The 12,499-nt window shown below is 34.1% G+C and overlaps 1 protein-coding gene across 1 annotated transcript; it reads right to left on the bottom strand.

Moving 5' to 3' along the window:
* Positions 1–2,980: 2,980 nt before the first annotated feature.
* LOC124458211 lies at positions 2,981–4,277 on the bottom strand. Its single transcript, XM_047008265.1, has one exon. It carries the CDS (start codon positions 4,193–4,195, stop codon positions 3,266–3,268), a length of 930 nt encoding a protein of 309 aa, XP_046864221.1. The 5' UTR covers positions 4,196–4,277; the 3' UTR covers positions 2,981–3,265.
* Positions 4,278–12,499: the final 8,222 nt, after the last annotated feature.

Raw genomic sequence — 12,499 nt, 5'->3', positions numbered from 1 at the left:
TCGTCGTGACGTCACTGCGCGGTGATCGTTGTCAACATAAGACAAAATATACTAGCAAAAGTAGAAATTACGCATAAGCATATTCATCGTTGCATTTTATTTTCTAAGTTTTTAAATTATTTTGCGCAATAGATACGGATTACTCAAACGATTCCTCTAGTAATTATTCTGGAAGCAGTGTTTCAAACTACGAAGAAATGATTAACGATCAAAACATGATTCAACCATATGCTTATGAGCCGATTGAAACAGACTCTAGCGACGAGCCTATGGACGACTCCGACGAAGTTCAGCTGTTGTAAGAATGAATGAAGACACAGCACAATTTGAGGGAATAGATACTCCGGACTGTATTACAGATAATCCTGTTTTTCGAAATCTTTGTTTAAATTATTGGGTATTACGACTGGCATGGAGTGAGTACAAACAACACTATGGTTCAAGAGCTGAAGAAGGACCTGAACACGAAAGACAAAGACATGTGGCTTACAGGCAACTGGTTCGATGGTGTTGGAATGTATTGGACAAGGAAATTAGAGTACCACTACCATCTTTTGCTGTTAGCTACATTCGAGCACATTTCCAACCACCAGGTCTAGAAGAGGACTTTGTCTTTGAGGGTTTTAAATTCGCTGATGAATAATGGTAATGTAAACTATTATAGCCATATTTATAAGTATCGTTAATGATGAATTATTAATAAATAAAAATATAAATTGGATTTAGTAAATGAACAATAAATACAAATTATAATGGCCAAGCCAAAACAATTCTTTATTTGTGCTATGCAAGGATTTTGGTGTACATAATTAAAAAGTGCCTTTGCAAATGAATTTGCATAGCAAAACAAAAAATTGTGCTACTTTACTATTAGAGAGTCTCTTATTATTAATTATAAATATTGATATATACATAACTATTTTTTGGGGACTGTTTACCCATTCTTGATTTGTGTGCTTGTAAAACACTTTCTTTGTTTGGCTTTTCTATAGATGCAATATTTCTTGGAATGTTTGCTGGTAAAGAAATCTTGTTATGTACATTTTTACATTAAAACAGCAGACATCTTCCATCATACCTTGCACAAAAGAATATGACTTACTCACCATAATTGGCTTGGCTACCCAATTTTCTCGCCCTTTTGGGAACACGATATTATATCACTTTTCCCCTTGCTGCTTTCCACATTGAACTTGTGCTTGTTTTCTGCCAGTGTTTACATTGTGGTCTATCACTGCCAACTTGGTTCTTGCAAGCATACCTTTATACGAAAAGCACTTTTAATAAAGTATTTTCCCTCCTTCCTCTTGTGCTTATCATGTTCCCAAAAGGGCGAAAAAATTGGGTAGCCAATTATGGTGAGTTAGTCATATTCTTTTGTGCAAGGTATGATGGAAGATGTCTGCTGTTTTAATGTAAAAATGTACATAACAAGATTTCTTTACCAGCAAACATTCCAAGAAATATTGCATCTATAGAAAAGCCAAACAAAGAAAGTGTTTTACAAGCACACAAATCAAGAATGGGTAAACAGTCCCCAAAAAATAGTTATGTATATATCAATATTTATAATTAATAATAAGAGACTCTCTAATAGTAAAGTAGCACAATTTTTTGTTTTGCTATGCAAATTCATTTGCAAAGGCACTTTTTAATTATGTACACCAAAATCCTTGCATAGCACAAATAAAGAATTGTTTTGGCTTGGCCATTATAATTTGTATTTATTGTTCATTTACTAAATCCAATTTATATTTTTATTTATTAGTAATTCATCATTAACGATACTTATAAATATGGCTATAATAGTTTACATTACCATTATTCATCAGCGAATTTAAAACCCTCAAAGACAAAGTCCTCTTCTAGACCCGGTGGTTGGAAATGTGCTCGAATGTAGCTAACAGCAAAAGATGGTAGTGGTACTCTAATTTCCTTGCCCAATACATTCCAACTCCATCGAACCAGTTGCCTGTAAGCCACATGTCTTTGTCTTTTGTGTTCAGGTCCTTCTTCAGCTCTTGAACCATAGTGTTGTTTGTACTCACTCCATGCCAGTCGTAATACCCAATAATTTAAACAAAGATTTCGAAAAACAGGATTATCTGTAATACAGTCCGGAGTATCTATTCCCTCAAATTGTGCTGAGTCTTCATTTATTGTTACAACAGCTGAACTTCGTCGGAGTCGTCCATAGGCTCGTCGCTAGAGTCTGTTTCAAGCGGCTCATAAGCATATGGTTGAATCATGTTTTGATCGTTAATCATTTCTTCGTATCCATTGCGCAAAATAATTTAAAAACTTAGAAAATAAAATGCAACGATGAATATGGTTATGCGTAACTTCTACTTTTGCTAGTATATTTTGTCTTATGTTGACAACGATCACCGTGCAGTGACGTCACGACGAAAAATCGCTGCTGGACTGCGGCTTCGCTTGCATGTACACAATGGCGATCGAAAAATACACACATTTAAGGCAGTATTTCTCGAGTTAAATTTGAATTGGAAACCTAGGATTTCGCGAGAGAGGTAAGAACAATATATACTTTCATATGAGCGAAAGTTGTGTTAAGGTCAGACTACCCCTTTAAATTTGCTGTAGTCAACACGAAAATCTAAGCTCACTGCTGTTTTCTCAACTGAAATAATGGAAGTTGACTATGCAATAGTAATTCTCCAAGTTGTTTATCCACGACCAATTCGATTGGGTGTGAAGACATACCAAAAACGCGTAAAGGTACAAAGTGTTTGTTGTCCTGGTGAAGCAATACACAAGCTAAACTAAACCCCTGTCTCGTGTCATTGCAGACGCCAGAAATTGGCTCACTCATACCTAGTTGACTTTCGGCACGTCTGACCAATTTCGCTGTTAAAATTATTTCAGTCGTAGGTGCTACGACAACGTTATCAAGAGGGGATATACTAGAATTACCATGCATGGATGATTTATACAGAAAACGTGTGGAAGGGGAGTTGAATTAAGCTGTAGATAATGCCATAGAGGCTTGCCTTGTTATATGGTGAATATTCGTCACACAAAAATAATTAGGAAAATTTACAAAACTGAAAAAAGATACGGTTGATTTTCGCAAAACTATACAATAAAAATGTAAAAGAAAATGAGTCGTGGTTGCCATAACAACGCAAACAGTTTTCCAAATATTGAGTATGTTTCGTGTAAACAATACTGTAAGTGAAGGCTATCTAAAACATCAGAATTTTTGGTGAACTCTAAGGAGCCTTCCTAATAAATAGAACTTCGGTTATGTGTATAGTCCAGATGGGCGACATTTAAGATACTTGCCCTCTTTAGGCAGTTTTGTATACCTTTTACTTCCATGAATAGCTACGCAGTGGTTGTGATACGTTTTTAAGAAATGACAAGGGTTCAAAAGTTTCTTATTCATTTTGTTCTTAAGAACCCAAAGAAGTCTGTTATCAATTCCATCAATGTTCATGTCCATTTTCATTATCTCTAAGACTTCGTCGCTAATAGCCTCTGTTAAATTCATGATGTACGTATCATGAGATCCAAAGTATCTTCTTTCACAGACTGCTCCATGACTCATATTGCATCTTTTCTCTTTTTTACCTGAGCGCGTTAAAACATAAGCAATGTTATGCTTTGTTAGAAAAGTTACATTTAGTTTTTCAAATCCTTCGCCAAGATAGACATCCATATTTGTTATAGCAATTACTTTATTTTGCAGTCTTTGGCTCACATACTTTAAGAAATGTCTATATGATGGCATTCCTTCGTAATAACAAATAACGAGCTTGTGCTTATTTCTTACCCCTAAGTGGTTTAAGCGCTTTTCAGCGGATCCTTGATTGACAAAAACGTGTACATTCTTGACGAAAGGGTGATTCAAATTTCTTTGAAGGGTTTCTTCGATTTCTTCCTGTCTTTCCTTTAAGCGACTTAGATTATTCTCACTTTGATTCCGCGACCATGGTGGTAGAAAGATTATGGGGTAATTTGTCACCAAGTGAAGTTGATTACTTTGAAACGATGTCTCCAAATTGATCTCTTTAAAGTCTGATACTGTATCGTCAGTCTCTGTAAGACTGATTTTGGTATTCTCCGTGACCATTTGTTTGTTTTGTTTGTGTCTGTTCAAGATAGTTATGCAGCCAATTGCAAATACAAAAATAATAAATGCTTTAACGAATGTTCTTGACATTATCTTCATAATATATTTCAGAATATTACCTTATTAAATAAATTGTTGATGTTGTCGCTCGTTAAACAGATTCTTGACTTTTATTTGCCACGTCAAACTTGCTTATTTCATTGTTGTTGTTGCGGCTCATGCTGGCAGCCACTGACCCGTATACTAATTACCTAGACGGAGCATCCACATTAAAATTACTGTATTTCATTAACGTGCAGCCTGGTATCAAAAACATGGATGCTGTCAAACCAAATATGGAAAATTTTGGGTAAAAATGTTAGCGGATAAGCGTGCATTAGCTGACAAAATAAAAAATTTTCAGCCCACCTGGATTTTCACTCTCCATTTATATTTTGTGGGTCGCCGCTGCATTTGTGCCAACCACTATGCTGCACTGAAAAAGTGTCCGTCCTGGTGACTTGCATCTGTTTGCCTTGTTCTAAATGGGTATTAGCCAGATATCTAAAATATAAATGCGGGATTTAACAATCTAAGATTGCTCTCTCCACTACCTAGCGGATGACAGTGGTGTGTACTATAGGATATTGACAAAAAGTCGTGATACTTAGGGCAATATTAACTCTTCGCTATTTCCTTCTTTCTCTCATTTCAAATTTAATGTGAAATAAAATAAAAAAATTGAAATCTTCATCATTCATGAGCAACAGGTGTCCGTGGGCGTTTCTTACATTGAGGAATTAAATGAACAAGTTCAAATATCAGGCCATGGACAAATTTCAAAATTGTGATTTTTTTATGCGCCATCGAACCAAAAAAATTTTTTAATCATCGTGTTGCTGTTGTAGTACTTAACAATTTGAAAATGTACGTCAATCGTATAACTTGCACATTAAAGAGAAAAATTGATTATTTTATTTTGAATATATGATTATAGAAAGGTGTTATAATGTTGTGTTTTTGCGTCTTAGCCAGTCAAAGCCAAGAGAATCTTATCTTCAACCAATTAGGTAGCGTCGGGGCGAAAGATCATTCATTACACTTGGTAAACAATGGCGAACAACAGAACTTGCTGAAGTTGCTCACTCGGATGGCAAAATTTTTGTGTTATGCGTGTCAAAATAGTGCTAACTCAAAATTAACATCATTTGCACTTGCTCCTTGGTGTATATTTATTTTTCACTGCTAAATGGAGAAAAGTTTCATGTATTTGATCGAAATGGCGCAGGAATCTGTGTCGAACTCCGGGGTAAATTGACGACCTTTACTATGACAATTTGCCTTTCGCTGAAAATGCTCGCTGTTCAGAGTGTTTTGTACAAACACCGCGGTACTCTGCAAATTTCATTGCATTTGTTAACGTCAATTTTTCATTGTCCAAATGCTGCGAAAAGAACAGATTAGGCAAATAAGAACGAGGGAAAGAAAAACAACACGATCAACATAGATAATTTATAGTTTTGGTGACTTGTAATTCAGTATATGTGAGATTATTTGGTACCAGTCGAATCTCAAAGCTACATTTCCTTTCAATTTGACTTTATTTATTTCAAATATTACTCAGACTAGTATGATTCTACGTTGCTCTTTTTTGGCTCGATAAGATAAGAAATGCATTTTGTATGAATTATTAGTGCAAAGTTTCCATGGGAACTTTGTAGTATTGTGGTGAGTAGCGAAAATTCACAAGAGTCAGTCAGTCAGTGAATCAGTCAGTGAATCAGTCAGTCAGTGAATCAGTCAGTGAATCAGTCAGTCAGTCAGTCAGTCAGTCAGTCAGTCATGTACGACTGTATGGCTTTGTCAATTTTTATGTACTCGCTATAAAAGTGCAAATTGGAAATAAATGCTCATTCACGAAAACTTGCCAAACACTGGACTTGTTCATCAACTGATGTAAATTGTACGACGTAAATATTTATTGAATATCGTAGCATTTTACTACTCGGTGCCTTATAATTTGATTAGGTGGAATTCGTCGTTAAAAAATATTGCAAACAAAGCATTTTGTTCTTCTCAACACATGAACTTCACATAAGATTCAGAACAATCAAAAGAATATGACATAACCAAAAGAAAGAGAGTATATTATAAGTGATTTCGTAATCTATATGTTGTATACTGCATAGTATATAAAAGAATTTGATGCATGAATGACGAATGTGTGATTCGGGCGTGCCAAATGTCCTTGTTATGTATCCGTTACCTAAGTGTGTATACAATTTAACGTTTATTTACGCAATCTTGTAGCAAGTTGTAGCTCTTGGTCAAAAAACAAACTACGTACCTCAATTTGAATTTTTGAAAATTCCGGAATTTTTGAAACGCCAAGGTTTGATACTAAGCTTTCTTGAAACTATAATTTGATTTTATTCAAATTATAATTTATTTGCCATGATTAAGAAGAGGTTTTCTAAGAAAAATTTGCACTATGCTTGAATCCCTATTTTTATCGATGTTGCTTCATACTATCTAGAGTGATTTGTCATTTCAATATTAAACTATAGTTTTAATACATGGTATATGAGGTGCAGTGTGTGTTTTCTTATGTTATGCCATTTTTGAGCTATGAGTTCATATTGCACTTTTGGATCTTTGCTATAGAAAATGCTTTTCATACATTAATAGCCCTTTGGAATTTATGGCAAACAATCTGGTATAAGCCGTAGATTAACACACCTTTACATCTCAACATGAGGTGCTCAGTTAGAAAAGGGGACAATATGTGAGATGGGTCAACATTTCATGTATGTGAAATACTCAGGTTTAATACCATTCCAGTCAAATTGTCAAAATAAAAAGCTTCATGGATCAGAAGACTCAAAATCACTGGTTATAGTAAACAGCTTGTTATGTAATCAATGTTAGTTTTCTCAAATCTTAAACAATATGTAGTATAACTGTCCAATGATTGAATGATCAATGATCATAAACTGAAAAGCCTCAAACATTTGTTTATGATAAAGTAAATAATAGTATGGCGCCTTATGGCTACAGATTTTTTGCCCATTGAAATATATTTGCAGGAATGTAGAATTTCGCTGCCATATAACGGCCACGATTCCCCAGGCACTAAAGAAATCATAGCTAAAAGTCCTTCGGCAACAACAATTTTAGAAGCATCAATCTGCCTACCATACGCCATATTGACATATATCGCATCACACACTCGCATAAATTGACTTTGATATATTACATTCATGCATACACTTCAGTTGTCCTTTACTTACGATTTTGGATGTAAATTTCCGCCGATAAAACTCAAAACAATGTTGGCTTTCTTTTGAACATCAATGACTGAAATGTCGCTCCCGAGATCGTCTTTGCCAAGTATTTACAATTTATCCATAAATTTTTTTAGCCTCTTGAAAAAATTCACAGTTTGGACAGCAGCACAGGGGCGGATCTAGGATTTTTCAAACATCAGTCATAAAACGTCGGAGATGCTCCGCACCTGGGGGGGTCTGAGGCATTCTCCCCTGAGAAATTTTGAATTTCAGAGCCTTGAAAATGCCATTTTCAGCGTATTAGAGCAATACAAAATGTATTTTGTGGGCATCGTTTTTGCGTAAAAACAACACATTTTGCTTACGTTTTTTTCAAAAACAAAATGAAGTGAACAATACTTGAATGTTTTGCCAAATATTTAGGCTCATTATCATGCCAAATATATGGCTCATTAGCATGTCTAGGAACGTAAAATTCATTTTACAATAATGCTATTCAAAAACAGATATAGTCTTTAAAAATTTCTACCAAGTTGTCAGGCATAGACCCCCCTAGAGACCCCATTCAAACCTCTATGTAATGAGTTAAGTTAGATATTTGGTACTACAAGTGACAGTTCATAGATATAGAAAAGCTCAGACTTCAAACCATGCAAGTTTATTGTAACCCTTTACCCATCTCCACCATTGAGTTCTATAATAACTGGAGGGGAAACGTCAACAAAATTTGTATAAAAAACTTGGCGGATTTTGGTGGTCAAAGTCAGCGGAGAGACGCGGGCTCATGAAATAAAATTTTTGTCGCCCACCCTGATTTGACCACCACGATTGCGAATATAGAAAATATCAAAACTATTTATTTTCCTAACATAAACACTTTTTTAAAATTTTATTTATTAAACCGCCAACTTCTGTGGTTTGCGGATGCTGAAATAGCGACAGAAAAGGGAACATTTCTTGACTCCGGTAAGTAGCACAGTATTAGTTTTACTATTGTGTTTTTAACACGATACTTGAAGAGTGTTTCTACTACTAAGTTTTAATTTAAAGTTATTTTGGTCCAGTCTTGTTTGTTCTTCACTTAATCGCTCGCCAGACGTGGCGAAGCTGTCAATTTTTATCGAGTTTTGCATCCATCTTCTATCATGATCAAGGCATCAAGCTAAACTCTCCTGATTTGAATTGAGTTTACCTCCCAAAATGGGGCATAATTTGTTCATGTTTTTTGAAAAGATGAAGGGAAAGTTTACAACAGAGTTGTGTTGAAATTGAATGCAGTGCCATGCAAAATTAATGAGAACTATGGTATATGTTGTTTAATAAAAATAACTGTTAAACTGTTTGCCTGCTCAATTTGACTGACTGTATGGTGTAGACAATTATAATGAGATTGGAAAGTTGGATTTATGCTAACAATTTTAAAGTACTACTTAGCGTTTCTGTAAATGAAGTATTTATTGTTATAGTAAACAGGTTAATACTTCAAAACCAAGATGAAAGTAGTGTGTTGAACAATGTGCTAAGACTTGTTTCTACCTTGAAATTTTTGTTCAACAGTAGCTTATGATTATATGATTAATATGCATGAAAAATTAAACATATCATTGTCTCATCTCATTAAATCCATAATTGGTATGATTCCAGGTGATCCACAAATTCACATCGGATGCATTGGTTACAATGAAGTTGAATGTAGAGGAAGCAAAAATAGATGGCAAAGAAATTCTTTGTGTCTTATGAAGAATTAGTAGAAATCAATAAAAAGAATTCTTTAAACAAATTGTAAACAAATTTAAATTTGCTCATGGTCAAGCAACCTAGTCAAAGAAGCAAAGTCTGTCTTCAACTTGCGACCTTTCCAATTATTTAGTTTCTTTGTACAAAATACTATTTTTGAGAAACTTGATTTGTAAGTCTTTCATTAATATTTTTTTACCAAGAGATAAAAGGAACTAATTCAAAGGCTTGATGTAAAATACAAAGATTTAACAAGTTGTTTATCATTTAATTCCCAAATGTTAGTTTGTACATATAAATAATTAGTATTGGTAGCTGTAAGTTGTTTAAGCAAAACAGAAGAGTAGTAGTGCTCGAAGGGGTTAGCATTTTTGAAAAATTATATCTTGTTCTTGACATATATTACACAATTCCAAAAAACTGTAAGTAATGCACAATAATATCTATAGAACTTGATAAATTTCTTCACCTACACTGTCAAATAACTATTTTGCCTTCATGCAGCAATAGACAGTGTTTTTGTCAGAGAAACCAATGCACTTTAGTTTCCAAGTTTGTAATTTCAATGGAAAATTAATGTAGTTCTGTTCAGTAATAGATCCAAGATTCTGCCAAGCTGTTTACAAAATACAAATTACCAAGCAACAGTGTCATGGTGTTTTGAATTTTTTCTTTTTTGTAGCTCTTCTAGTTCAACATACTTTCTTTATGAGTTTTCAGTAGATTTATCAGGTAATGACAATACACTTATGATACTTATCCATGGTAAATTTTTAGTTGACTTATGTCGTAGGACTGAAGCAAACATTTTCTCGCTTCCTTAGGAGCACTTTTACACAGATTTATCCATTTGAAGCAGGAAAAATAGGTGCACCAAACGGTTTACAAACAGTCAAACACACAAAAGCATGAAATAATGTATAAGTTTGACGAGATTGACAGGTCTAGTAAAGAATGCCGTTTGATTTTCACTTTTAAAAGGCTAAAATGTCATAAAATAACTTAAATATTACATCCAAAATATGCGTTTCTCTAGCGTCGATCTTCTTTATTTTGATGTGTGTCTGTACTGTGTTTTTCACGCAATGCTGAAGCATTATTTTCACATGATATGCTGTCGGTATCGTAATTGTTTTTTTTCTCACTTGTTTTCGTTCATACAAACAGTATTGGAAATCAGGAGGGAGTGAATATTGAAAAAAATTTTTAAAGTGGACGTTTTGACCACCAAAATCCGCCATTACCGCCATGTTTTTGACCACGGGGTCCAGGCCCCTCTTCTCCTCCAGGTCTTATAGAGCTCAATGATCTCCACATCAGTGCTAGCAAATTCACCTTTTGAGAAAAAACTCAAAATTTTTTTCTACCAAAGATTAAGCAAGGTTTATCAGAGTGAAAATTTGCAGTTAAGGACAGCTTAATGCCATAAATGTTTATTAGGCATTTCACTTGACTATTATTTTCTGCAAGGTGTGCTATATAGCAATCACTAGTAGCATTGTATTATCAAATACAAACAGAATGTAACTAACATGTCTTTAATTATATAATTACATGAATGTTAAAATTGGTTCATGTGTCATGCTTACTGGTTATGACAAATATCTTTTCATATGATCAAAGCTCGTTTAAATGTAAATCTGAAATAATTTAGTTTAGAAATTATAATGATCATCAGAAAAATTACCTAGTGATCATGAAAAATTGCTGTTTTGCCAAATTTCAAGGTTTATCTGCATACATAGGAAGACATTTTTACTTTAAATATATATTTAAAGTAAAAATGTTTGATCGTACTTTACGGTGGCTCATTAGTGACACGTTCATTCTATAGAAAACCGTGCTTTCATTGTGTAAATTAATTGATTCAATAATAAAAAGACAGTTTGCCTAACAAAAGTAGTCAACTTAAGCGAAACAACCGTATTCCACTAATAGCAAAGAACAGTTTTCAATTTTAGTGACGTGTCCTGTACAATTGCAATAGCAGAATTGATAATGAACTATAGAGGTAGTTGCTATTTGTAGCAGATCTGAAATAATGTTATGTAAATTTCAAATATCATGCTTCAGTTTATTTTTGCTAAAGAGCAAATAGAAACATTACGAGAAACGGGGATGAATTGGAAATCAATCGCAGAAACGCTGGGTATATACGAAAGGATACTGTACAACTACCGCCAAGAGCTAAACATATCTCAAGTATTTTCTGAAATCACTGACACCGAATTGAAATCAGTTATAGAAAATATGCTACAGCAAACTCCATATGCTAGCGAAACATAATTTGAGGAGGCTTAAGACCAATTAACTTCTATTAACTTCTGTCAGCTTTTCATCTATGCAACTTCACATTACCGAAAATAACAGCGGTTATGAAATACATTGCTAAGTCTCAAGAAGCGATAAGACGCTGTCACAATGAAAACAGACACTGACGCTTCATACAAAAATAATCTATTGCATGTCTTAGTAGGCAACAATATTTTCTCTCTCTCTCTACTCGAATTGAAATACATTTTCACCTTATTTAAATGACGCGCCCATCTTTAATGATGATTCTAATTCCAACGATGAAAAATCAGACAAAGCTGTTGATTGGACGGTACACGATCACAAAGTACTGCATTTAATAGGAATTTGCAAGAGCAGGAAAGGGCTTTAAAGAAATTACGTAGAAAAGTTTGTGCAAAAAGATAAAACATAGGCACCGTATTGTGTTTTCTTGGATATTTTCCCATGCCCGAGGTACAATTATCTTCCGACACAGGCTTTGAACTTTTTATATTTATTGCATGTGTAAAGTACATGATCGTGTAATAATGGCAATATAGTCTAAACAACTTTAGCAGCTCATTCAATTTATTTTTCATAATACAATCCTTTCTTACTTATTTATTTATTTATTTGTTTATTGAAGAAATTAATTTAGTAACGCCAGTTGGCTTTTTATCTCGGGGACTTAATTACATTCCGTTGCCTGAGAAATCGTGTAAATGGAGAAATAAACTCATGTCGGTCAATGTATTATAAAGAAACAACTGAAGAATTGTGCAAATAAGGAATTTATCCTGCATCTGAAGTTTCAAGTGATATAATGAACCTTTTTCGACATGCAAAGAAAGTCTCAAGTAAAGAAACTTTAAATGAAGTTAACTTAGCCAATATGTTAACAATGCTTTATGTTCTTAATGCGAAATTTTGAACCTCTCCCACAGGATTTTCGACCTGCACAGAACACACCATAACCAACGCCATTTAACGTAACCATTCACTCTGTATTTATGGAGTGTTGATGTTAAATCTATTAAAATCTTAAGGCCCAGATGAACTCTCAAGTTTGCTTTTTCAACCAGAACCAATAGCAGACATTTTAAAAAGCTATTCCAAGAATCTAACC

This window comes from Xenia sp. Carnegie-2017, unplaced genomic scaffold, assembly GCF_021976095.1.
Source record: "Xenia sp. Carnegie-2017 unplaced genomic scaffold, XeniaSp_v1 HiC_scaffold_6, whole genome shotgun sequence".
Taxonomy (NCBI): Eukaryota; Metazoa; Cnidaria; class Anthozoa; order Malacalcyonacea; family Xeniidae; genus Xenia; species Xenia sp. Carnegie-2017.
The sequence above is the reverse complement of the archived record's forward strand: the minus strand, read 5'-3'. Positions and strand labels throughout refer to the sequence as shown.